At 50.0% G+C, this 25,109-nt stretch overlaps 1 protein-coding gene across 1 annotated transcript; it reads left to right on the top strand.

Annotated features, from left to right (window-relative positions):
* The first annotated feature begins 899 nt into the window (after positions 1–899).
* EPB42 (erythrocyte membrane protein band 4.2) lies at positions 900–24,865 on the top strand. Its single transcript, XM_008016867.3, has 13 exons — positions 900–1,362; positions 5,855–6,040; positions 6,985–7,218; positions 10,770–10,888; positions 11,838–11,942; positions 12,782–12,959; positions 13,457–13,595; positions 13,900–14,003; positions 14,793–15,035; positions 15,604–15,903; positions 18,935–19,095; positions 20,401–20,534; positions 24,628–24,865. Exons 1-13 carry the CDS (start codon positions 1,353–1,355, stop codon positions 24,788–24,790), a joined length of 2,076 nt encoding a protein of 691 aa, XP_008015058.3. The 5' UTR covers positions 900–1,352; the 3' UTR covers positions 24,791–24,865.
* The last annotated feature ends 244 nt before the right edge of the window (positions 24,866–25,109 follow it).

Below are 25,109 nucleotides of genomic sequence, written 5' to 3'. Positions count from 1 at the left end.
GTAGAGGCTGCACCAATTTGGAGAGGCTGTAGCAATTTATTATTTATTTATTTATATTTTTCTGAGACAAAGTCTTGCTCTGTTGTCAAAGCTGGAATGCAGTGGCATGATCTTGGTTAACTGCAACCTCCACCCACCAGGTTCAAGCGATTCTCATGTCTCAGTCTTCCGAGTAACTGAGATTACAGGTGCACACCACCATGTCTGGCTAATTATTGTATTTTTAGTAGAGACTGGGTTTCACCATGTTGGCCTGGCTGGTTTCGAACTCCTGACCTCAAGTGATTCGCCCACATCCCAAAGTGCTGGGATTACAGGCATGAGCCACTGCGCCCAGCCAAGGCTGCACCAATTTAAATTTGCACTCCCACTAGTATTAGAAGAGAGTAACTATTTTCCTAAATCGTCGCCAACTCAAAATGTTGTCAGACCTTTCTACCCCACTGCCCAGATCCCCTCCCCACAGGCAACCAATATTTTTTGCCGTGTGTTTTATATCATTCTATAGACATCTCAGGTATATGCAGCAAGTACAGCTGCCCTGAAAGTGCTTCTGGTAACACAGTTTTACAAGCCCAGGTAAGGCCAAATATGAGATCCTTGTCTTGTCTTTTCAGGAACTAAAGAAGGAAAAATTGAAAAGACATAGGGCCTGAGTTCCAAGATAGTTCCCAACCTTCTCTGGTAGAGGGTCCCAGACCAGGTAGGCTTGGAAGAGTTGGGGCCCCAGCTTCTACTTTTAAGACATTTATTTTTCACCAACAAATTCTACTTCCTTATCTCTTTCACACAGATAAATTCCAGACACACGTGTTCTCTCTATTATCAAAACAGCCCATGAACATCTTGCAACTTGCAGCCCCTGTTATGTTTAGGGCCTGAGATTTGGAGTTGGATATGGGACTCCTGTTTGTGGCCTCCTGTCTTCCAGAGTCTTCCAGTGCTGTCCAGATAACATCTCTGAGAGTCTCTTGAGGCCACTGAAGCAAGAGGCTTCAAGGTTTGTTCTAGGCTTCTCCAGTTGGCAGGTCTTCCCCATCCTACCCCCTCCCTCAGGGCTGCCAGGCATATCCCTGCCTGGGCCTCCTGGCACAAGAGATAAAATGAACAGGGCTACTCCCAGCAACTGGTCCAGCAGATACCAGCAGGGAGGGAGCAGGAGAGAAGGAACATGTCAGGGTGCTCACAGGAGTAGCTGGGGGGAAGTTTTGCTCTTTCCAGATTCTTAAGCCAACAAAAGTGCCTTCATCATTTTCTGTCTGAGAGACAGAAAGCCCAGAAGGAGCCCAGAAGCAACAGTTCAACACAGGTGCTTCCTGCAGCCAAGTGGATACGAGGAGCGGCCTGCAGCCATGGGACAGGGTGAGCCACGCCAGCACTCCGCAGGGCTTGCTGGACTGTATGCAGCCCCTGCAGCATCACCTGTTTTCATTAAAGGAAGTGGGATGGATGGTGGGCGGGGAGGTGGTGGTATAACCACAGCAGGGGAGGGGGTACTGGTGATGTGAGCTGGCTGTGGAGCGTGGTGTGATGGTGGGTGCTGGTGGAGGTGGAGGTGATGGTGGGGTGGCTGTGGAGCGTGGTGTGATGGTGGGTGCTGGTGGAGGCGATGGTGGGATGGCTGTGGAGTGTGGTGTGATGGTGGGTGCTGGTGGAGGCGATGGTGGGATGGCTGTGGAGCGTGGTGTGATGGTGGGTGCTGGTGGAGGCGGAAGTGATGGTGATGTTGCTATGGGGTGGTTATGGGGTAGGATGTTGGGGTAAACTGGTCATGATAGCTGTATGATGATGGTGAGATGGTGATGGTGGTTAACATGGGTGTATATTCTTATCCCAAGGTCATCATAGCATAAGTGTTCACAGCTTACTGATACAAATGAGAGACACCCTGTGATACAAATGAGAAACACCCTGGGTAGCATGAAGGTGTCACAGCTTCTACGACAAATGGGAGAGAAGGAGAGGTGGGAGTCAGGGAATCCACCTAAAAGGGGCAGCAGGCAGACACAAAGCAAGAAACCAACAGAGGTGGTCAGAGTCGCAGCGTTCTTGGCAGGAATTATTATCTCCTGGCCGGAGAATTGCCTGGCTGTTTTGTGTCCAGGGAGAAGCAAGCTGGTAGGCAGAGGGAAATGGTGCAGGGATGCAGGGACAATGGGATGCAGCTGTGGTTCTGTTTCTATAGAAACTGCCTCACTCCCCACCCTGGTCGGCCAGTCTGGCGTGCGGAGGGCAACTGACCCTGAGACCAACACCTGAGAGGGAATAAAAGAATTCTGGGTGAATTCAGTAAATCATCTCAGCCACGTCTTGTGAAAATAGGGCAGACACCAATAAATTGTCTTTTTTTTTCAGACGGAGTCTGTCTCTGTCGCCACACTAGAGTGCAGTGGCACAATCTCGGCTCACTGCAACCTCCGCCTCCGGGGTTCAAGTGATTCTCCTGCCTCAGCCTCCCGAGTAGCTGGGATTACAGGCGCCTGCCATCACGCCCGGCTAATTTTTTGTATTTTTAGTAGAGACGGGGTTTCACTTTGTTGGCCAGGATGGTCTCGATCTCTTGACCTCGTGATCCACCCGCCTCAGCCTCCCAAAGTGCTGGGATTACAGGCGTGAGCTACTGCACCCGGCCAAATCATTCTTTTTATTCTTAGAGACCAGACAAATTAAAAACCTATTCAAAGATATCTGGAGATTGTTTAGTCCCAAACCAGAGGATGCCCCTGGGCACTAAATTCTTTCCAGGCAGTGGGTGGCAGAGGGCCCAGTAGCCACCAGATGAGAATCACTGAGTATGAGCTCATGGCGTGCCACAGTGGCTGCAGCTGGCTTGTGCTGACTTGCAAGAGGCAATTGCTAAATTTTGAGGAATCCTGTGAACCAGTTCTTAAACAGAGGCATTATTAAAAATTAAACTGTATAAACTTGCAAGTAAAAAAAATTATATTAAAAAGAAAGATAATAAGTACTCTAAACTCATCACCTCCTACATATTTTACTCCTTTTCACCTTTATGTTCTTGAGGGTGTTCACGTCTCCTGTATCTCTGTGCTGGAAAAACCACATGATGATGTGCCAGTCCGCGCCTCTTCACAGTTCTGCGCTTGCTGACATCACCTCAGTAGCTTCAAACTGGCCACAGAGGGAGTATTTTACACCACAGAACTTGGCAAATGCTGTAACTCAGTACGCCCTTTCCCCTCACCACCCCCTCCCCCCAGCCAGTCGTTAAGCACATCACTGCTTGAGGGGCACATGTGCGGCAGCGCTGGGGTGTTGTGAAAGGCAGAGAGGGAGGAGGGTGGGGTACTGTGCACCTCTGAAGAGCATTCCACATGGTCTCCGTGTTAACGCAACTTCTCATGGTCTGTGGTACAAATAGGAGATGCTGGGAAAACACGAAGTTGTCATTGCCTCAAGACCCAGTGGGAGAGAAGGGGAGGTAGGAGTCAATGAATCCACCTAAAAGGGGCAGAGGTAGAGATAAACCAAGAAACCAGGCAGACCTAAAAGGGGCAGAGGTAGAGATAAACCAAGAAACCAGGCAGACCTAAAGAATGTAGAAACCTCAGGGGCCCTGCCAGGGTCTGGCGGCACAGGTGGGGGCCTGAGGCCCCTGTGATGCATCTGAGAAAATCTCCCTTAAGGCTGTCCTAATGTTCTCATCCATTCATTGACAGAGCAAACACTGATTGGCTATCTATTGAGTTCTGCTGGGGCAGAGGATGCAGATATGAGAAAGCACTGTGCCTCGGGGAGCTCCCCCCAGTGAAAGCGGGAGCAGAGGGCTAGGCAGGTGACAGGTATCAAATGGGATAAGTGCTGAAGAAAGTGGAGCAGAGTACTGTGGGAGCCCAGAGGACTGACCTCTTCCAGGAGGAGTCAGTGAAGGCTACAGAGGTGGGTGCCTTTGGATCTTGGAAGATGAGTAGACATCTGCCAGGTAGAGAAGAGATGGTGGGAGCCTTCCAGACAGAACCGGAATCCAAATGAATTCTGGTGACTCTTGCCATAACACATAATTACTTGGGTTCAGATACACTGAGGCTCGAGTCATATGACTTAGGATGTGACTAAGGCATTCCACCATCCAATCCAACTCAACCAGTCTGCAGAGGCAGGGCTTTTCCTGGGCCTCAGCACAAGCTTTGTGCTAAGCAGAAAGAGGAATCATTGTTGGTTTCTGAGTGCTGCTGTACTTCAATTTACAAATCCCAGCCTCCCTGTGGCTACTTTATCTATAGCCATGGCCTGACCAAACCAAGTGGAGGAGGGGGATACAGGGATGCAAGGGGCACCCAGGGACACCAGGACCAGACACAGAGAGGTTTCTTCCCTCCTCTGCATGCTTAAACATTTCTTCATATTCAACGATGTCAGTTCTTTTGCCCTAAATAGACATCATTGGCATCTTCTATCATCCCATCACTAGTGAGAGAAAAAGTAGAACATCCTTCCCCTCTACTCTTCACCTCTAAGGCAGAGAGACTGGCACATGAGGGAAATTTGAAGTAGGGGTATCCTGAATTTGACAAGATATGTCTTGTAGTCTAAAGGACATTGCCATCAGGGTCATATCACTTCCCTGAAGTGGGTTAGACTTCATTTCATACCTGCGAGCAAAAGCCATAGTTTCTCTCTTGTGGCAGCTGAGCCAGTACAAAACACTGCAGGCTGCCTTTCAGACCAAGGAGATTCCCAATGGCCTTCTGCCATCAAAGGAACAAAAAGTGCACAATTCCTTTGCTGCAAGAAAAAAAAGCCTAACATTTTTTTTCCAGCATTGTTCCTTATCTTGGGCTTGCTGAACGTATCTTTTGACTTCTTTACTCCTTGTTTTTTTCTTCCCTCTTGTATTAGTCCATTCTCACACCGCTATAAAGACATACCTGAGATGGGGTAATTTGTGAAGAAAGTAAGTTTAACCAGCTCATGGTTCTGTGGGCTGTATAAGCTTCTGCTCCTGGGGAGGCCTCAGGAAACTTACAATCATGGCAGAAGGGGAAGCAAGCACATCTTCACATGGTCAGCGGGAGAGAGATAGAGTGAAGGAGGAGGTGCTACACACTTTTAAACAAGCAGCACTAAGGGGATGGTGCTAAACCATTAGAAACTGCCCCCATGATCCAATCACTTCCCCCCAGGCCCCTCCTCTAACACTGGGGATTACAATTCGACCTAATATTTGGGCTGTGATGCAAAGCCAAACCATATCACCTCTGTTAAATGAGAATTGATTAACAGACTGTCATAATGCTCTTGAACCACCTACGTGAAGGGTTTTTCTGGGCTGCATAGTGCTGTGAGTTTATAGTAAGACTTTAGGTCAAAAAGCCACCATGCACAGTCTCGGGTGAGTCAGTTCCACACTCAGCCTCACTCTTCTCATCTATAAAACAAGAGAATTGGACTCAGTGATCTCAAAACCAGCTCTAAAAATTAACTGATTGTGCTCTAAGAAAAAATGAATAGGGGTGAGAAAGATTTTGGGTTTTATTCATTGCTTGTGGATTGGGACCAGAAAAAAGAGGCCAACAATGAGAATAAGCATTACATTTATTAATAATAGTAACAACAACAGCAGTTTCATTTATTGGGACTTACTGTGTAGCTGACACTGTGCTAAATGTATTATATATCATCTAATCCCCACAACTATGAAAGGAGGGATGATTATTCTAAGGAAAAGGAAACTGAGGGTCAGGGTAGTTAAGTTACTTGCCTGGGATTGCGCAGCTAAAACCTAAGTGGAGCCGAGGATTTGAACCCTGGTCTCTCTGACTCCAGAATCTCTGCTTGTACTTATATTGTCACATTTACTTAGTTTCCATGACTTCTCTCTTTCCCACAACAGCCCTGGGTATCAAGAGCTGCGACTTTCAGGCAGCAAGAAACAATGAGGAGCACCACACCAAGGCCTTCAGCTCCCGGCGCCTCTTTGTGAGGAGGGGGCAGCCCTTCACCATCATCCTGCACTTCCGTGCTCCAGTCCACGCATTTCTTCCTGCCCTGAAGAAGGTGGCCCTCATTGCACAAACTGGTTAGTGAGACAGGACTAGACTCCGGGCAGCAGGTCTGGGGGTTTCTCTCCAGCAACCTGTTAGGGAATCAAGGGGCAAATGGACCACACTGCAGCTGGGCTGTAAGAAGTCCTGCCCACCTGGCAGGGCAGTCATGAGGGTGCCATGAGATTATGTGCCTGGTAAATATTGTTTATGATGAGTCAGAAGCTGCCTAGCAGCAGCATCACCAAGGGCTTCTTTTCGGTTGCAAATATAATAGTAGCTTTGTAGAAAATTCTGGATGGGGCCGGGTGCAGTGGTTCACACCTGTAATCCCAGCACTTTGGGAGGCTGAGGTGGGTGGATCACCTGAGGTCAGGAGTTCAAGACCAGCCTGACCAACATGGTGAAGACCCGTTTCTACTAAAAATACAAAACATTAGCCAGGCGTGGTGGCCGGTGCCTGTAATCCCAGCTATTCGGGAGGCTGAGGCAGGAGAATCGCTTGTACCCAGGAGGTGGAGGTTGCAATGAGCCGAGATAGTGCCACTGCACTCCAGCCTGGGCGACAAGAGCAAAACTCTGTCTCAAGAAAAAAAAAAAAAAAAAAAAAAGAAAATTCTGGATGGAATCGAACCCAGGCTAAATATAACATTTAATTTGCAGTGTTTATTGAATCCATACTACGTGTCAGGTGTTGGGCCAAGTACTTCACACATAATAGTTCGTTCAGTTCTCCTATGGGCCATGAAGCAGGTACTATGAAGATGCCCATTTTAGAGACTATGATGTAGGTCCGTGGGTGCCAAAAACCTGTGCTCTCCTATCACTCTTTCTTGATGGGTCTCATTTCTAGATGGGTCACTTTCATTATCCTCCAAAAACAACTTTCACCTCCTCCATCTTTGTAATACCCTGACCTTATTACTCTGAGTTGTGACCAAGAAGTCCCAATGACGGACTCGTCACTGTGTGACTGCAGGAGAGCAGCCTTCCAAGGTCAACAGGACCCAAGCCACATTCCCAGTGTCCAGTCTGGGGGACCGAAAGTCATGGAGTGCAGCGGTGGAGGAGAGAGATGCGCAGTCCTGGACCATCTCTGTGACCACACCCGCGGATGCTGTCATTGGCTGCTACTCGCTTCTGCTGCAGGTCTCAGGCAGGAAGCCACGCCTCTTAGGCCGGTTCACATTGCTCTTTAACCCCTGGAGTAGAGGTAAGTTTGGACCTGGGCCAGCCTGGGCTGCACGGGGACTCCAGACACTGGAGCTGGGGTGCAGTTCTGGCAGGGAGCACCTGGGCCAGGTATCTGCAGCAGCCCTCTCTAAGGACAGCACCAACACCCAGTCTGGGCCAGGGCCTTCTACCTGGATGAAGCAGCTCTCAGACCAAGGGTCCCGTTTTGGTGTCGCTCCTGGGAGAAGCAAGTTGAGGCTTCCCACTGAAAGCGAAAACTTGTCTCATCACCAGACCCTGGTGCTGGCTCAGGCTATTTTGGTCACAGGAGTTGAGACTGTGATGACCCTGGGAAAGCTGCCCTTCACTATAACAGTGCAGGGGTGAGAACTGGAGAGGGCCTCGGGAATGAGGTGGCCTGAAGATGGGCTTCTCTCTCTCTCCCCGCTATTCTGTCTCCATAGTGCACTCAGGCTTTGTGGGACCTGAAGCTAATGCAATTTGGGGGACCCTCTTTAAGAAAAAGAATGTACCATTTTGAATTGATAAGGCTGCCCCGCCGACCAGGGCCCTAAGCGGTCTGTGTTATCCCACAAGCTCCTGCTTCTGCCTCCCAGGAAATGTACTGCTCCCTGTCTTTCCTCCTCTCTTCTGTCTTGTTCTGTTCTTGAAGATTTCTGGGCGTTCACCAGACCCACCTACCCAAGTGTCTGATGGGGCCCTACCATTCACCAGCCTGTGAGCGGCTTCCTTGGGGTCAGGTGACCTCCTGTGGGCCCCCCACCCCCAACCATGACCGCCTCTAGCAAAGCTCAGCCCTAGCTGTGGCTGGAGCCATGTCGTCTGGAAATGGCCATCTGATATAATACATGTCCAAATAAGACCCAAAGTAGGACCCATCTTCTCTTCCTCCCCACTCTGAAGATTGTATCTGTCTTTGTATTTAAATCTACCTCACCCACCTTCATCCTTGGGATCCCTGAAGGGTTTGTTGGGAGAATGAAAAAGAGTTTCTCCCGGCCTTCCTGTCTTTACAACATCAAACAAATACACAGCCCTTTTCCTCTCAAGAATTTTGCTGCCAACATGGCAAGGCAGGGCTGGGAAACTGGCAGAAACATGGGGAGATGGAAGAGCCTTCCCAGGTTCTTAAGGCTGGCCCCATGTCTGGCCCGCAGCTCCTGACTGCTTTTCTCTGTGGTACCTAAATCCCAGTGGGTTCTCTCTCCACTTCTCCTGTCCAGGGCAGGGTTCTCCCCCACTTCAGGTGGCCGCACCTGCCCTCAGCTCAGGCCCTTCTTTCCTGCTCCAAGGGCGCAGGCAGGTGGGTCAGCAGATGGGGGCTAGTATTCATCCAGATGCTCCACGTGGATGAATGTAGATGCAGGACCCCTTGGTTGGGGCAGGCCTTGTGGCTCTCCATGACTGGCAGAAAGCCCTTCAAGCCGCTTCCCTCCAAAGCTGAGGCTTTGGTGTACCCCCAGATCACCCTGAGTCTGCTTCCAGAGACAGGCCCTGGCAACAACCGTAAAGACCTGGCAAAGACAGTTCTAGGACAGTGCTTGGCTCAGGGCGCCCACACTCTTAACTCCAGTGCCAGGAGTCCTGCCTTTGTGCTCAGTTTGTAGGGACCTGCCTAGGGAGGGCCTCTCTACCTGAGTATGGGCAGAGGTCTCTGTCTGGGCAGGGGACAGTCATTGGCTCCACTCATCCGGGAGGTGACTGGGAAATTTTCAGATTCCCTGGCATCTCAGCGTCATCTTGGCATGCTTGGAGATGGGGATTCAAAAGGAGATTTTACATCGTTTTACATCCTATGATAAAAGTTGGAGCCCTGCTCATCGGCCAGGCACTTTATAAAGGGGGCTGCATACGGCCAAGCAGAGAGGAGGAGGCTGGCGCTGCCCGTGCTCTCATAAGCTACTTCATGGAGCCCTGCAGATCCTGGGGCCAAACACCTCAGTTTGAAGTAATGTCAAAAAAAAAACAAAAAAAAAAAACAGTGATGCCTAGCTGACTTCAGAGAGTACTCAGGATGGAAGGCAGGAGTGGAGGGCTACTTGGGCATAGGGTTCTGTGATTTTAGACCCCAGATTTTTCAGGGCTTCTTGATTTCTGTTGCCTTATCCTTCTGTTGCCCTGAGGACCCTCATCCCCAGATGGACCCCTGGAGGGCTCCAGAGAGGTTAGCCCAGCAGCTCCTCTGGATGGTTTGGAAATCCTTTTCTCTCTCTAGTCCCCAGGAACTAGTCTAACCCCTGTCCACTTCACCTCGGCCATTGGGTCAGAGTGATTAGCCCTCAGCAAGCAGGGCAGTTGCCCTCCTGCTTCTAGCTTCCCAGAGTGGGTGATGGCCCCCTTAAAAGTCACCCACCCTCCTCATGATGGCCAGCCCAACCCTAGGATGAGGAAAGCAGGAGGGGCACTGGGAAGAGACTGAGGGAGCCCTAGACTCACCTGGACACCTCCAGGGCAGAAATCCAACGTTCTGACTTCCACTTCTCAACCCCACTGCTCCTTCCCACCCTCCAACCCTGTCTTGCCAAGCGCTCCTCTTCCTTCTGCTCACATCCATCAGCCTATGCTTAATTGTCTTTTTTCTGAAACACCTGGTTTTTCGTCACAAATTGAACTTATGGGACAGACATACAAGCCACTTGGAAGCTCCCTGGCCTGTTGCCAATTTATCCAGGGACGATAGTGTTCTGGCTGTGAACAACTAGGATTTTCTTTTTCTTTTCTTTTTTTTTTTTTTTTTTTGAGATGGAGTCTTGCTCTTGTTGCCCAGGCTGGAGTGCAATGGCATAATCTCAGCTCACTGCAACCTCCGCCTCCCGGGTTCAAGAGATTCTCCTGCCTCAGCCTCCCGAGTAGCTGGGATTACAGGCGTGCACTATGACACCCGGCTCAGTTTTTGTATTTTTAGTAGAGACAGGGTTTCACCATGTTGGTCAGGCTGGTCTTGAACTCCTGACCTCAGGTGATCCACCTGCCTCAGCCTCCCAAAGTGCTGGGATTAGAGGCGTGAGCCACCGCGCTTGGCTGATTTTCACTGGTTTTAAGAGAAAGTCTCTCACTCTGTCACCCAGGCTGGAGTGCAGTGGCACCATCATAGCTCACTGCAACCTCAAACTCCTGGGCTCAAGTTTCCTCCCGCCTCAGCCTCCTAAATAGCTACGACTACAAATGCGCACCACCACACCTGGCTGTTTTTATTTTTTGTAGAGACAGGGTCTTGCTGTGTTGCCCAGGCTGGTCTCAAACTCCTGGTCTCAAACTGTCCTCCTGCTTTGGCCTCCCAAAGGGCTGGGATTATAGCTGTGAGCCACTGCACCTGGCCAACCAAGCTTTTTAAGGTTGTTCTTGTCTTCCTGGCTGACCATAAGGGCCACACGCTGATTGACCCAGGGACTCTGGGCTGGGCCCCAGTGGGGGCAGTGAAAGAGGGACTTCCTCCTCAGTCTTCATTAGGCCCAGAGCTGACGGGGTGGCCTGCAGCCAAGCCTAATCTCAGCAGGGAGGACAGAGGCCTGGATGTGGAGGGTGGACCTGGCACCCCACAGGCCCTCATCCCTACCCACCTCTCGCCAGAGGATGCCGTGTTCCTGAAGAATGAGGCTCAGCGCACAGAGTACTTGTTGAACCAGAATGGTCTCATCTACCTGGGCACAGCTGACTGCATCCAGGCAGAGCCCTGGGACTTTGGCCAGGTACTAGGGCCCTCTAGGGGAGGAGTGTGTAGAGTGACTGTCCCATAACCTTGCATGTTCAGGCTAGACAGAGCTGGTAGGTCCAAAAACCGCTGGTCATGAGACCATTTATTTAGTCCGTTTCAGCCTTGTGGTGCCCCGCCCCCCTTCCTCTGGGCCACATCAGAACATCCTCTGGAGCTACCAGAATTCTTTTCCTTAAAGCTGTGGCAAATCAAGCCTCAGTTACAGCTCCACTGTCTTTGAGATAAAGACCAAATCCCTCTAGGCCAACATCCACGGCCCTTCCAGCCAGGCCCCTGCTCTGCTTTCCCCATGAACCACCCCATGTTCCAACTGCTCACCATCCTCAGAGCAACAAGCTGAATGTTCCCTCCGCCAGGAAGGGCTCCCCACCCTTATCTCCTGGCAAGCTCCCACCCATCTCTCAAGACCTTCTCGAAGCCTCCCCCAACCCCTGAAGGCAGAGGGAACCTCTCCACGGGGCTGCTCTGTGCCTGCATCTCTACAAGAGCCCTGGCCATGCTGCTGTGCTCTGTAATCTAAGGGGCTGCGCTGTGGGTCCATCTCCAGTCCTAAACCGTGGGCTCCTCAGGAACAAGGGGAGTATCCTCCACTCCAGGTTCAGGGCTGGTAGGGGCAGTCGGGGTTCACTAAATGGAAACGGAATGCAATGCAACAAAACGAAATGGTACAGCACGGGTCCCTGAGAGCTCATACCCTACCGGGAGTCAGACAGTAGAATAGGCAAAGGACTAGATGCCTGGGAAAAGGAACCTGGGTCACATTGAGAGGTGGGGGGAGGGAGCCAGAGCTCCTCAGAGGGATAAAGTAAGGGAGGCAGGTGTGGAGTGCGGGTCTGGGAGAAGGACGAGATAATGAGGCTGTCCTGCGGGATGAGTGCCTGACCTGAGGACCCTTCATCATGGCCCTGTGTGGTCCTTAACAGTTCGAGGGGAATGTCATCGACCTCAGCCTACACTTGCTGAGCAAGGACAAGCAGGTAGAGAAGTGGAGCCAGCCAGTGCACGTGGCCCGTGTGTTGGGTGCCTTGGTAAGTGAGAGGCTGGGGAACGACAATAGGGCGGGGGTGAGACAAGAGCTCTCTGAGAGACCTGCCCCACCACCGTGGCCTCAGAAACCCCCAAATCACAAATGGCTCCCTCCTCCCAGGGTGTGAGGACAGTTCCTACAGAAGGGTCTGAGGAGGAGAAGAAGACAGGCAATAGCATCCACAGGGGGGAGAAAAGCAAAGAAATGTGTCCTCCCTCAGGACGCAAGCCCGCAGAAGACTAAGCCTCCTTTCCTGCCCCACACCCAGTCCCAGCCTAGAGCTTAGGTCCATGGGAAGGAGCCGGTAGGGCCCATCTTACCCAGTGCTTGCTGCTGCAGTGATCAAAGGGACTTCTTTTACATTTCTAAATTGTTCAGAAGAATATGCAGACCATGATGGTAACTTGGTGCTTTCCCTTGTCCCTAAAAATCCTCTCAGAGGAGTCCTGTGTTCACCATTCCCTCTTTGCCACCGAAGTCCCCTCTGAAAAGGTGGTGAGGGTCCAGGCCAGCCTGTGAGTTGAAAGAAGCTTGGGATAAGTGGCCTCCAGGACCCAGGTGCAAACCACCTCAAACGAGGGTGTAGGACTAAAGGTGAAACCAGCCCCCAGCCAGAGGACTTGTTAAGAAGGGGGGGTCCTGGGCTCCAGCCCTAGGGCTATGGCTCAGGGGCCTAGGATGGAGCCCAGGAGCATGCAGGTTTAACCAGTACCAGGTGGCTCTGATGCTGGGGATCTGTTCACCACGGTTGGAGTACTGCGATGAGCCCTCCTTACCCATGCCCTGGAAGCTGTCCTGCCCGAGGGACTCACACTGACATCCACACATTTCCCCAAACAGCTGCATTATCTCAAGGAGAAGAGGGTCCTGCCCACCCCGCAGACCCAGACCACCCAGGAAGGGGCCTTGCTGAACAAGCGCCGGGGCAGCGTGCCCATCCTGCGGCAGTGGCTCACCGGCCGAGGCCGACCTGTGTATGATGGCCAGGCCTGGGTGTTGGCTGCTGTTGCTTGCACAGGTTGGTCCCCTTGTCTCCTGTACAGAGTGCCCTGCCTCTTGGGTTGTTCCCTGGCCTCCCATGTGGGAGGGACATCTCCAAAAGCAGGTGCTGCCTCCCTGCAGCCACGTTTCCCCGTCCCACCACACAGAAGTAGTTGCCCCAGGCAGCTCCTCCCACCAGCTTCCGCTGCTTTTCCCCTCAGGAAAGTTGGGCTCATTTGCAAACTCCGTTCCCAAATTCACTTAATTCCCTAACCCTGCCCCAGCAGAGCAGCTCCACCCACTGTGTTCTATGCTCCGTTGCCCTCTCCCCTGCTATATACCCCGCGTGTGGTGGAAGCTGTGCCTTACTGATCAGCCTTCATGCATCTGTTCTTGGCTGCCACTTCTAGGTTCCACACTCCTCTTCTTTCCAGGTTTTCAGTGCCCAGAGGAGACACTGAAAATCCTAGCCTCCCACACGCCCCCAGCCCGGTCTCTAGAGCGCCCCCTGACACTCCACCCCTCTTCTCACAGTGCTGCGATGCCTGGGAATCCCTGCCCGTGTGGTGACCACGTTTGCCTCAGCACAGGGCACCGGCGGGCGTCTGCTCGTAGATGAGTACTATAATGAGGAAGGACTTCAGAACGGAGAAGGCCAGAGAGGCAGAATCTGGTGAGAAGCCTGAGGGGGATGAGGTTCCAGTCCAGGAAGGGCTCCAACCCTGCATGGCACACCTCTGCAGGAACCCCACCCCCTGCGTGGCCCTGGCATGCAGAGTAGGCTTTCAAGGACTCTTAGAGGCTGTGCTGATGGTCAGCGGTGGTGTGCACACCCCTTCCTGGGAGTGCCACAGCCACTTTGACACAGTGACCTCCCATCCCACTGGAACAACAACAACTCTGCCAGGCTGCGTTTCCAGAACCTCTTCAGCACTCCTTTTCCTTCCCACTTGCATTTTTCTCTTTGCTACATTCAGGATCTTCCAGACTTCCACAGAGTGCTGGATGACACGGCCTGCCTTGCCCCAGGGTTATGATGGATGGCAGATTCTGCACTCAAGTGCTCCTAATAGAGGTGGAGGTAAAGCCTAGGGGTGGGTCCAGGACCACGCAGGGCTGCACAGAGCTGAAGAAATCCCCCGGAGAGGACTCGGGAGCAGCAGGCAGTCCCAAAGGGGTCTGCATCCTCGAAAACAGTAGAAGCACAAGGCATGACAGCAGCCAGCAGAAAGCTGACCTGATGCCAGTGGGCTCATGGGAATAGAGGTGCCTGCCATCCTGGCTACAAGGCTGTAGGGAGACGAGGCACTTTAGAGCCACGGGTGAGGGAGTTGGGTCACAGTGAAGGGCAGAGGATCTTAAGATGGCAAGCGACTGTGCTAGGCCAGGGGCTTGCAGCAGGGGGGTTCTGAAGTTCTGGACATGGATGAAGAGGGTATCTGGATAGGCTCAAGCCCAGGAAGCTTCAGAACCCACAGAAAGATAGCTCTTCCTCACCCAGGAACAGAAATGGCACAGAACCTGACACCTATTAAGTGCTCAAGAAAGGTGGCCCTATTCCTGTCATATCCATAGTAAAGCTGGCTTGAGAGCTCCTCACTCTAAGTGTGGCCCTCTGAGCTTCTGCCTGTCCAGTTCCTGAGAGGGCTTCTGCCAGGGGCCATGATCAAAAAGTTTTATCACTAAATAGTTGATCACTAAATAGTTTCACCTCTGTGACTCTCTCAGAAACCCTGCCTAGTGCTCACCTCTGACGCTGGTCCTTGGGGAAGGAAAATAGGCTAGAGGATGGGGACTGAGGTTATGCAGTTCTGAACTGAGCAGAGGTCTAGGCATGGCTCCCATGCTCACCAACCTTTCTCTCCCTCAGTCCTGGGGTTCTGTGATCTGGTGCCGGTCAGAGCAGTCAAGGAGGGGACGCTGAGGCTGACCCCAGCAGTGTCAGACCTTTTTGCTGCCATAAATGCCTCATGTGTGGTCTGGAAGTGCTGTGAGGATGGGAAACTGGAGTTGACTGACTCCAACACAAAGTACGTTGGCAACAACATCAGCACCAAGGGTGTGGGCAGTGACCGCTGTGAGGACATCACTCAGAACTACAAGTATCCTGAAGGTACAGGCCAGGGAAGGGCCCAGGCTTCTCGGTACCTGAAATAGCAAGCGAGGGAAAGGGATGGGCCTGGCAGATGCAGTCAGAAAGAGCCTTGTCCTTTCCCCATCATATAAAACAGGGTTTCTCAACCCCATTTGACACCATTGATATTTGGGCCCAGATATGTCTTTGTTGTAGGGACTGTGCACCCTAGGACATTTGGCGGCATTCTTGACCCTCAGAGGAAGTCTAAATTCTTTCACACAGGAAGATTCAGTTCCCTGCAAAACTGTCCTCAGAGACAGTGTTGACTTGTCCCCAACCTTCCTCTCTCATCGTTCAAGGGGCGAATTCATAGCACTTGAAAAAGAACTTGGTCCTTGAGTGGTTTGGAAGAGACACACTGTATCGGTGGTGGATCTGCCTGACACAGACATTTTTGGGCTAAATACGGCCTTAGAGGCTTGCAGAGCTCTCATGACTTTGGCATTTGAGCAGAAGTGGGTAAATGGTTTTGATTCCCAGGGTTTTATGAGAAGCGTGTATACCACCCGGGTAAAAGGTCAGCTTTGTTTCTTCCCTTCTCCAGGGTCTCTTCAGGAAAAAGAGGTGCTGGAGAGAGTTGAGAAAGAGAAAATGGAACATGGGAAAGACAACGGCATCCGTCCTCCCACTCTCCAGATTGCCAATCCTCTGTACCTGCTCTTGAAAGCACCCAGCTCCCTACCCCTGAGAGGGGATACCCAGATCTCAGTGACGCTGGTTAACCACAGTGAGCAGGAGACGGCAGTGCTGCTGGCAATCGGGGTCCAGGCTGTGCACTACAACGGTGTCCTTGCTGCCGAGCTCTGGAGGAAGAAGCTGCACCTCACGCTCAGTGCCAACCTGGGTAATGCTCTATGGCCCCACCAGACACCCCCCACACACACACAGCCCCTGCCTTGGGCAGGCAGCAGCCACAGGGCACCCCCTGCAGTCTCTAGACATGGCTTTGAGCCCCTGCTGCTCACTCTCGTGTTCTCTCTCATTCACTCATTCAACACATATTTATTGGACCCGAAGCAGGAAAAAAACATGATGCCAACTGCAGTCAGATAAGTAAACAGGCCCTTCGCAGCAGTGTGAGAAGTGTTTGCTGAGTTTAACAGAGTGGAATGGCAGGAGAGCACCTCCCCCCAGGCTGGAGTAAGCTGCCCCCAAATAAATTGTACTGCATTGAATCTGGAAGGATGAGTAGGAGAGTAATGGCCAGAAAAGTAAGTCACGGCATTCCAGACGGAAGGAGTAACATGTGCCAAGGGCCCTGCTCATCTCTGAGGTTCTTATTTACTTGGTCTGAGATGGGGTCCAGGCATTGTTTTTTTCTTGTTTTTTGTTTTAAACACCCTGTGTTATTCTATGGTTAAGATTCCCTGAACTAGAACAATTGCTTTTAAATTTTGCCGCACATTAGAATCACCTGGGGAAGTTTGACGCTCAGCCTGTATCTCAGGCCAATTAAATCACAAATTCCATGGTGGGCTGGACGCAGTGGTTCATGCCTGTAATCCCAGCACTTTGGGAGGCCAAGGCGGGTGGATCACCTGAGGTCAGGAGTTCAAGACCAGCCTGGGCAACATGGTGAAACCCCAACTCTACTAAAAATACAAAAATTAGCCGGGCTTGGTGTCACACACCTGTAATCCCAGCTACTGGGGAGACTGAGGCAGGAGACTCGAGGAGGTGGAGGTTGCAGTGAGCCAAGCTCATGCTACTACACTCCAGCCTGGGTGACACAGTGACACTCCATCTCAAAAAGGAAAAAAAAAAAAAAAGAAAGAAACTCCATGGTGGAACACATCAGAATTTTAAAAAACTCGAGTAACTCCAATGTGCAGACAAGTGTGAGAATCAGTTGACAAGAGCTTGTCTACAGCATTGCAACAGCCTTGTAACCGGTCACCTCACCTCCAGTCTCTGTATCACTCTTCCCTTTCCAAGCATGGGAGGAGAGGAGTTGGGGGAGTGGCGTGAGAGCTGGACAGGGCCTAGGTGACACAGCGTCTTGTCTCTCTTGCTAAGGACTTTGAGTTTTGTTCTCTGGGTAATGGAAAACTGGTGGAAGGTTTCAACCAGGGTAGTCAATGGAATCAGAAATTCATTTTAACAAGAAAGAACTTTTGGCAGAATGGAATGGAAAGGGTCATATAAGAAAAGTGCTTCTTAACCTTAGCTGCACATTGTGTCATCTGGGGAACTTATTTTGTGGGCGGGGGAGGGGGCAGCCATCTGAGCCAGAGTAGGCTCAGAGTCTCTGATCATCTGGAAACTTTCAAAACTGTTCATGTCTTGGCCTCACCGCCAGAGTCTGATGTAACTGATTGGGGTGGGCCTGGCATCGGGGTTGTTTTGTAAAGCTCCCCACTTGATTCTAATGTGCATCCAGAGTCTTGAGAAGCACGGGATTGAAGATGAGAAGGTTTTGTAATCATCAAGTCAAGAAATGAAGGCCAAACTAAGCTAGCAGCACTTCGAGTTAAAGTGTATTATGGAGTTGGGATAGATGGGGCTTATGAATGTGTGAGTGTGTATATGTGTGTGATGGGTGCTTCTGGTTTGGGTGAGTCAGTAGAATAGGAAAAATGGGGAAGAGCAGGTTTGGGGAGAAAAAGGATGAATTTGGTTGCGGCACATTGTATCTGAAAGCCCGGGACACGTGCACGTGCAGCTGACCAGTGGGCAGCAGGAAACCTTGGTAAGATAAAGTTCTGGGCTGGAGCGCAGATGTGGAAATCCCAGCACAGGGGGGCCACCAAAGAGTCAGGGCATAGATGAGCTCACAGCAATGGGGAGAGGACAGTGAGATGAGAAGGTGAGGAGGGAACCCGGCAGCAGCAGCAGCATTTAGGGGGCGGTCAGGGGAAGAGCAGGGTAAGGGAGGCCAAACAGTCAAAGAGAGAAAGGAGGCACCCAGCAAGATCAGCAGAAAGGGCACGAGGTGTCAAGGCTGAAGAGCACTATTAAGAGAGTGCGCTTGCTCAGAAACTTCCTGGGTGTTAAGCCGATTGAGTTGGGAAAGTGAGACAAACCGTCTCGTCCTCCTTGGAGGCATGACAGAAAAAGGAGAGGCTGCGGAGTGGTCAGCCAGGGACACCGGACAGAAGGAGAGAGCTGAACCCGCTTCTATGCTGAGGAAAATAAGCAGGCAAGAGGGAAAGAACGAGCCTCAGGAGAGACGGGTTAAAATTGATAACGCTATGCTTGGGGATATGAGACAACTAGAATCACTGCAGCTCACATTTATCAGGCATTTACTGTTTGCCCAAAATGATGTCAAGTGCTTTATGTGCATCATCTTGTTAGGCCTCACCACAACGTTCTGAGGCAAGAACCATCGCTATCCCCACTTCACAGATGAGGAGATGAGACACAGAGAGGCTCAATAATTTGCTCAGATTACACAGCTAGTGTGATGGGGTCAGGAGGGGGCACAGATTTAGAAAGCAGAGGATTCACTTGGGCAGGGGGGATACCTCATCCCCTGAGCAGTGGTGACAGTAGGAGTCGATATTTCTTCTGTAGGGTGACAGAGCAAGACCCTGTCTCTAACACAAAACAAAACAAAAACCCTACAAACACCACAAACCATCCCACTAGGAAGGCATTATTAGACAAGGACACTGAGGCTCAAAGAGCTTAACTTGTTCCAGTTCACAGGGACCCCTCCCCAACCCCACTGAGCTGGTCTGCCAAGAGCGTTGTTGAGGGTGGTGATGGGGATGAGGGTGAGAAGTGAGTTCCAAGTGTATAATTGTTGGGGAAAATGGGGCATCTTTCTGGTCTCAGTGAGGCCCTGGGTCCTTTGCATTGTGTGTATAACTATGGCTGTTTCTGGGGTACACACACCTGTTGGCACTGACTCCACCTGTCATGTGTTTCAGAAAAGACAATAACCATTGGCCTGTTCTTCTCCAATTTTGAGCGAAACCCACCCGAGAACACCTTCCTTAGACTCACCGCCATGGCAACACACTCTCAGTCCAGCCTTAGCTGCTTTGCTCAGGAAGACATTGCCATTTGTAGACCGCATCTTGCCATCAAGGTAGGCACCAGTCCTCCCCTGATTTGCCCTCATCTGCCACCACTCAGGTCCCCATTTCAGAAGGAATCCAAGCCCCTTCAGAGCAGATGACTGTGCTGCAGGATTACCAGAAAATGCTACATTTAAGAGCTCCTTCCCTTGAAAGACATAGTTTCTTACATACCCTATTAAGGTGTAAATCTTCCAACTTCTTTAGTTAGTTAAGTAAAGGTTTCTAAAATTGGGGCCTTCCCAGTTGCTGCCTCCTACCTACAGGGATCATAATAGCCTTTGTTTCTTTAGCACTCCATACACATGCCACAGGGTTTTCACCTCCTCTCTCTCTCTCTCTCTTCTTTCTTTCTCTCTCTTTCCCTTTCTTTCTTTCTTTCTTTCTTTCTTTCTTTCTTTCTTTCTTTCTTTCTTTCTTTCCTTCCTTCCTTCTTTCTTTCTCTTTCTTTCTTTCTCTCTCTCTCTCTCTCTTCTTTTCTTTTCTTCTCTTTTCTTTCTTTCTTTCCCCTGTGAGGTAAAACTGTTCCCATTATTCAGATGAAAAAAACTGAGCCCTAGAGAGCAACATGCCCAAGATTATAAAAACAGGACGTTCTAGAGGCTTGTGGCTCTTGGTCCAGCCCTCTTTCCATGTGTCTACCCTGGCCAAAATGAATGAGATCTGATCCCTGCCCTCTAGCAGGTTATAGTTTAGTTAGGGAGACACAACATTTGGTCTTCCGGGTAAGTGCTTTAATAGATGCACAAAGTTGCTATGGAATAAGTGAAGCAAAGGGGATTAATTCCAGCTGATGGGTTCAGGGATGACATTATGAAAGAGATGACATCTATGCTGGGCCTTGAAAAATGGGTACCCTTTCAGTACAGAGGTAGGGGAAGGCCACTGAAGACAGAAGAAGACAACAAAGAGGTGCAATGGAAGGTAGCCTGAGGGGTGTGCTGGGGATGGGACAGCCCCTGACAGGGCTGGGATGTCACTTAGTCATGGGAAGAACAGGTGAGGTGGGAGAGGGGGTTGGGGGCACACCGTGAAGAATGTTGAATACAATGTAAACTGAATTCCGAAGATGGTGGGAAACCCTCCAAGGGGTCTGCCTAGAGGAGAGGCAACGTCAGAAATCATCAGTGATGGACCAAGGGTGGGAATAAACGCAGGAGGAGCAGGTAAAGCGGTAGAAAACGTCAGCTGTGAAGCTTTGGTCAGCTTGGCAGAGATGAGGAAACTTACTGATGAGGGTACAGAGGTGCATGGGAGGAGAGAGTGACTACGGCTGTGCCCTTGGCATCCACACCAGGTATTGCCTCTTCCCACAGATGCCAGAGAAAGCAGAGCAGTATCAACCCCTCACAGCCTCAGTCAGCATCCAGAACTCCCTAGATGCCCCCATGGAGGACTGTGTGATCTCCATCCTGGGAAGGGGGCTCATTCACAGAGAGAGGACGTACAGGTAAGCAAAGACAGGCTTCTAATCCTCCTGAAATGTCTCAATGAGTCAGAAAGGTGGGGCCCAAGAGAGAGACTCTCTTTGCCATGTCCATGCAGACAGCAGATACCCCCGGAAACTGAACTAAAGGATTAGGGCTACCAAGTGGCTTCCCTCATCTTGGGACCACCATATCTGCAAGAGGATGGGAGTGAGGCAGGCTGTGTGGGCCCCTTGGGCACCCACCTGCCCTGGTTGCTGCCCTGATCCTGCAGGGAGAGCCTGGGTGTTGCTGTGAATGTAGGCGAGGGCATTAGGGCTAGATATTGGAGAGTAATGAAGGGAGGCCAGGCTATCTCTCATTGTGGTCAGAGGGCTATGTTCTGGTAGTCACCGCCACAATACACAATTTTCTTTAATTTATTCCCTTTTATTCCCATTTTCACCACCACCCTTCATATCCTTTAATTCGTACATGTAAAATGTGTACTGTTGCTTTCATGAGCCTGTATTTTTAACTTTATATATAAACTTATATTTAATTGCTTTTCTTTTCACTCAGAACTATGTTCTTAAGATTTATGCCCATACGTCTTCTGCTACAAAATACTTCATCATGTACGCCCACCACTTTCTACCACTCCACTCCACAGAGATGGGCACCCAGAGTGCCTCCAACTCTCTGACACTGCAAATAATGTTGCAGTGAACATCCTCACACAAGTCTCCTTATATATTTGTTTGAAAATTTGGTGGAGTCTGGGGATATATATACCCAGGAATAGAATTGCTGGGTCACAGGATATGATGTGGTTTGACCAGGTACTGTCAGATTTGCAGAATGGCTGCAGGAGTCTCCACTCCCTCCAGCAGTACATGAGAGTTTCTATATTCCTACCTCTCCTTCATTCCTGGCAATACCCAGCTATTAACATTTTCTTCCAGTCTAATAAAAATGAAGTAATATCTTACTATTATTTTAATTGCAACTCTTCATATGTTTGTTAGCCTTTTATGTCTTCTCCTCGGTAAGTAGTTTGTCTTTATTTTGCCCACTTTTCCTTTGGTGTTTCTGCACTTCCTTCTTACTGATTTGTAGAAGTTTCCTGTAGAGTCCAGGTATTAGTCCCTCATTGGTTTTAGATGTTGCAAATATCTTCTTTCATTATGTCTACTGCATCCTTAGTTGAATAGACAGTATAAAGTTCAAGATATCTACTTCTACCATCCCTGAGGTCCCTAGCAGGTGTTTGGGTTACTGAGCCACTGCCTCAGCCTCATGAAACTTAATGAGTCATTCTTGCCAAGAAATCGAGAGGAGGGACTGTCAACATTTAACCAGACTTTTGTGATCTCCCAAATCAGTTGTGGGGCAAAGCTCCCCAAAGGAAGTCTGTCACCAAAAGAAGGTTTATAGGCAGGCCAGGAGGTTGCTGACAAGGCTCCAAACACCACCTGCTGACATACTGATATCCTCTCCATAAGCCTGCTACATCCACTGTGCTTAGCAATAAGCAAGGATTCCAAAGCTATAGCTCTTTGTATTAGTTTGTTTTCACGCTGATAATAAAGACATACCCAAGACTGGGAAGAAAATGAGGTTTAATTGGACTTACAGTTCCAAATGGCTGGGGAGGCCTCAGAATCATGGCGGGAGGCGAAAGGCACTTCTAACAGGGTGGTGGCAAGAGAAAATGAGGAAGAAGCAAAAGCAGAAACCCATGAGAAACCTATCAGATCTCATGAGACTTACTCACTATCACGGGAATAACATGGGAAAGACCAGCCCCTGTAATTCAATTACCTTCCCCTGGGTCCCTCCTTTGAGGAATGGATGATAGAACTCAAGTTGAGATTTGGGTGGGGACACAGCAAAATCATATCTTTCCCCCTGGCCCCTCCAAATCTCATGTCCTCACATTTCAAAACCAATCATGCCTTCCCAACAGTTCCCCAAAGTCTTAACTCATTTCAGCATTAATCCAAAAGTCCACAATCCAAAGTCTCACTTGAGACAAGGCAAGCCCCTTCTGCCTATGAGCCTGGAAAATCAAAAGCAAGCTAGTTACTTCCTAGATACAATGGGAGTACAGGTATTGGGTAAATACAGCCATTCCAAATGGAGAAATTGACCAAAACCTGAGAGTTACACGACCCATGCAAGTCCAAAATCCAGCAGGGCAGTCAAATTTTAAGGCTCCAAAATGATCTCCTTTGACCCCAGGTCTCCCATCCAGGTCACACTGATGCAAGAGGTGGGTTCCCATGGGCAGCTCTGCCCCTGTGGCTTTGCAGGGCACAGCATCCCTCCCAGTTGCTCTCATGGGCTGGCGTTGAGTGTCTGTGGCTTTTCCAGGCACACAGTGCAAGTTGTCAGTGGATCTACCATTCTGGGGTCTGGAGGATGGTGGCCCTCTTCTCACAGCTCAACTTGGCAGTGCCCCCGTAGGGACTCTGTGTGGGGGCTCTGACCCCACATTTCTCTTCTGCACTGTCCTAGCAGAGATTCTCCATGAGGGCCCCACCCTTGCAGCAAACTTTTGCCTGGGCCCCCAGCAATTTCCATAGATAATCTGAAATCTAGATGGAGGTTCCCAAACCTCAGTTCTTGACTTCTGTGCACTCACAGACTCAACACAGGTTCCATGTGGAAGCTGCCAAGGCTTGGGGCTTCCACCCTCTGAAGCCACAGCCCAAGCTGTATGTTGGCCCCTTTCAGCCACAGCTGGAGTGGCTGGGACACAGGGCACCAAGTCCTTAGGCTGCATATAGCACAGGAACCCAGGGCCTGGCCGACTAAACCACTTTTTCCTCCTGGGCCTCCGGGCCTGTGATGGGAGGGGCTGCCATGAAGTTCTCTGACATGGCCTGCAGACATTTCCCCCTTGATCTTCAGGATTAACATTAGGCTCCTTACTACTTATGCAAATTTCTGCAGCCAGCTTGAATTTTTCCCCAGAAAATGGTTTTTCTTTTCTATTGCATAGTCAGGCTGCACATTTTCCAAACTTTTATGCTCTGCTTCCCTTATAAAACTGAATGCCTTTAACAGCACCCAAGTCACCTCTTGAATGCTTTACTGCTTAGAAATTTCTTCCACCAGATACCCTAAATCATCTTTCTCAAGTTCAAAGTTCCAAAAATCTCTAGGGCAGGGGCAAAACGCCACCAGTCTCTTTGCTAAAACATAACAAGAGTCACTTTGCTCCAGTTCCCAACAAGTTCCTCATCTCCATCTGAGACCACCTCATCCTGGATTTTATTGTCCATATTGCTATCAGCATTTTGGGCAAAGCCATGCAACAAGTCTCTAGGAAGTTTCAAGCTTTCCCACATTTTCATCTTCTTCTGAGCCCTTCAAGCTGCTCCAATCTGCCTCTTACCCAGTTCCAAAGTCACTTCCACATTTTCAGGTATCTTTTCAGCCACGCCCCAATCTACTCATACCAATTTACTGGATTAAGTTTGTTTTCATGCTGCTGATAAAGACATACCTGAGACTGGGAAGAAAAAGAGGTTTAATTGGACTTACAGTTCCATATGGCTGGGGAGGCTTCAGAATCATGGCAGGAGGCAAAAGGCACTTCTAACAGAGTGGTGGCAAGAGAAAATGAGAAAAAAGCAAAAGCAGAAACCCCTGATAAGTCCACCAGATCTCATGAGACTTATTCACTATCATGAGAATAGCACGGGAAAGATCAGCCCCCATGATTCACTTACCTCCCCGTGGGTCTCTTCCACAACTCATGGGAATTCTGGGAGATAGAATCCAAGTTGAGATTTGGGTGGGGACACAGCCAAACCATATCATTCTTCCAAACAAACTCCAGTATGATTACCAGGAATTGAACCAGAAGGAAGTCACAGATGACAAAAGGAACAACAGATGTAGCTTGGAAGCCCTTAGAATGTATCTCTTCTCAACCATGCAGTCGCTTAGCATTGGGCGGTTCCTGTCTTCTATTCCTTTATAAACACTTCCGTTTTAATAGTAAAGTACTTAGATGTTTCTTTCTGCATGATCCACCTCTCCAAGCAAGGAAGGATCAAAGTCACTGGGACCAGCAGAGCAATGAACCCGGGACAGAACTAGCACCTGCCTTTTCCTTTATTTCAGATTTGGTTCAGTGCGGCCTCAAAACACCATGTGTACCAAGTTCCAGTTCACGCCGACACATGTGGGGGTCCAGAGGCTCACTGTGGAAATGGACTGCAACATGTTCCAGAACCTAACCAACTATAAAAATGTCACCGTGGTAGCCCCTGAACTTTCAGCTTAAATTCCCAGCTCTATCACCACTCTCCTGCCAACCCTTGCTCTACAATCTAAACCAAACATGTGCTAGGAAGAGAAACTTTGCAAAGTCTCAGTGTTTGTGTTGCTATAAAGGAATACCTGAGGCTGGGTAGTTTAAAAGAAAAGAGGTTTATTTGGCTCACAGCTCTGCAGGCTGTACAAGAAACAGTGAGGGCTTCAGGATGCTTCTACTCATGCAGGAAGGTGAAGGGAGCTAACGTGAGCAGAGATCACAGGGCAAGAATGGGTGGCGGGGGGTAGGTGCCAGGTGCCAGCCTCATTTTAACAGCCAGCTCTGGGGT

The sequence above is a fragment of the Chlorocebus sabaeus genome, chromosome 26 (assembly GCF_047675955.1).
Source record: "Chlorocebus sabaeus isolate Y175 chromosome 26, mChlSab1.0.hap1, whole genome shotgun sequence".
Classification (NCBI taxonomy): domain Eukaryota; kingdom Metazoa; phylum Chordata; class Mammalia; order Primates; family Cercopithecidae; genus Chlorocebus; species Chlorocebus sabaeus.
The sequence above is the reverse complement of the archived record's forward strand: the minus strand, read 5'-3'. Positions and strand labels throughout refer to the sequence as shown.

What these genes read in the sequence shown, in the direction of transcription:
- EPB42 (XM_008016867.3), top strand. An exon ending in CTTTAACCCCTGGAGTAGAG is followed by an intron (nt 7,219 to 10,769) that starts GTAAGTTTGGAC and finishes ACCTCTCGCCAG; the next exon opens with AGGATGCCGTGTTCCTGAAG. An exon ending in AGCCCTGGGACTTTGGCCAG is followed by an intron (nt 10,889 to 11,837) that starts GTACTAGGGCCC and finishes GGTCCTTAACAG; the next exon opens with TTCGAGGGGAATGTCATCGA.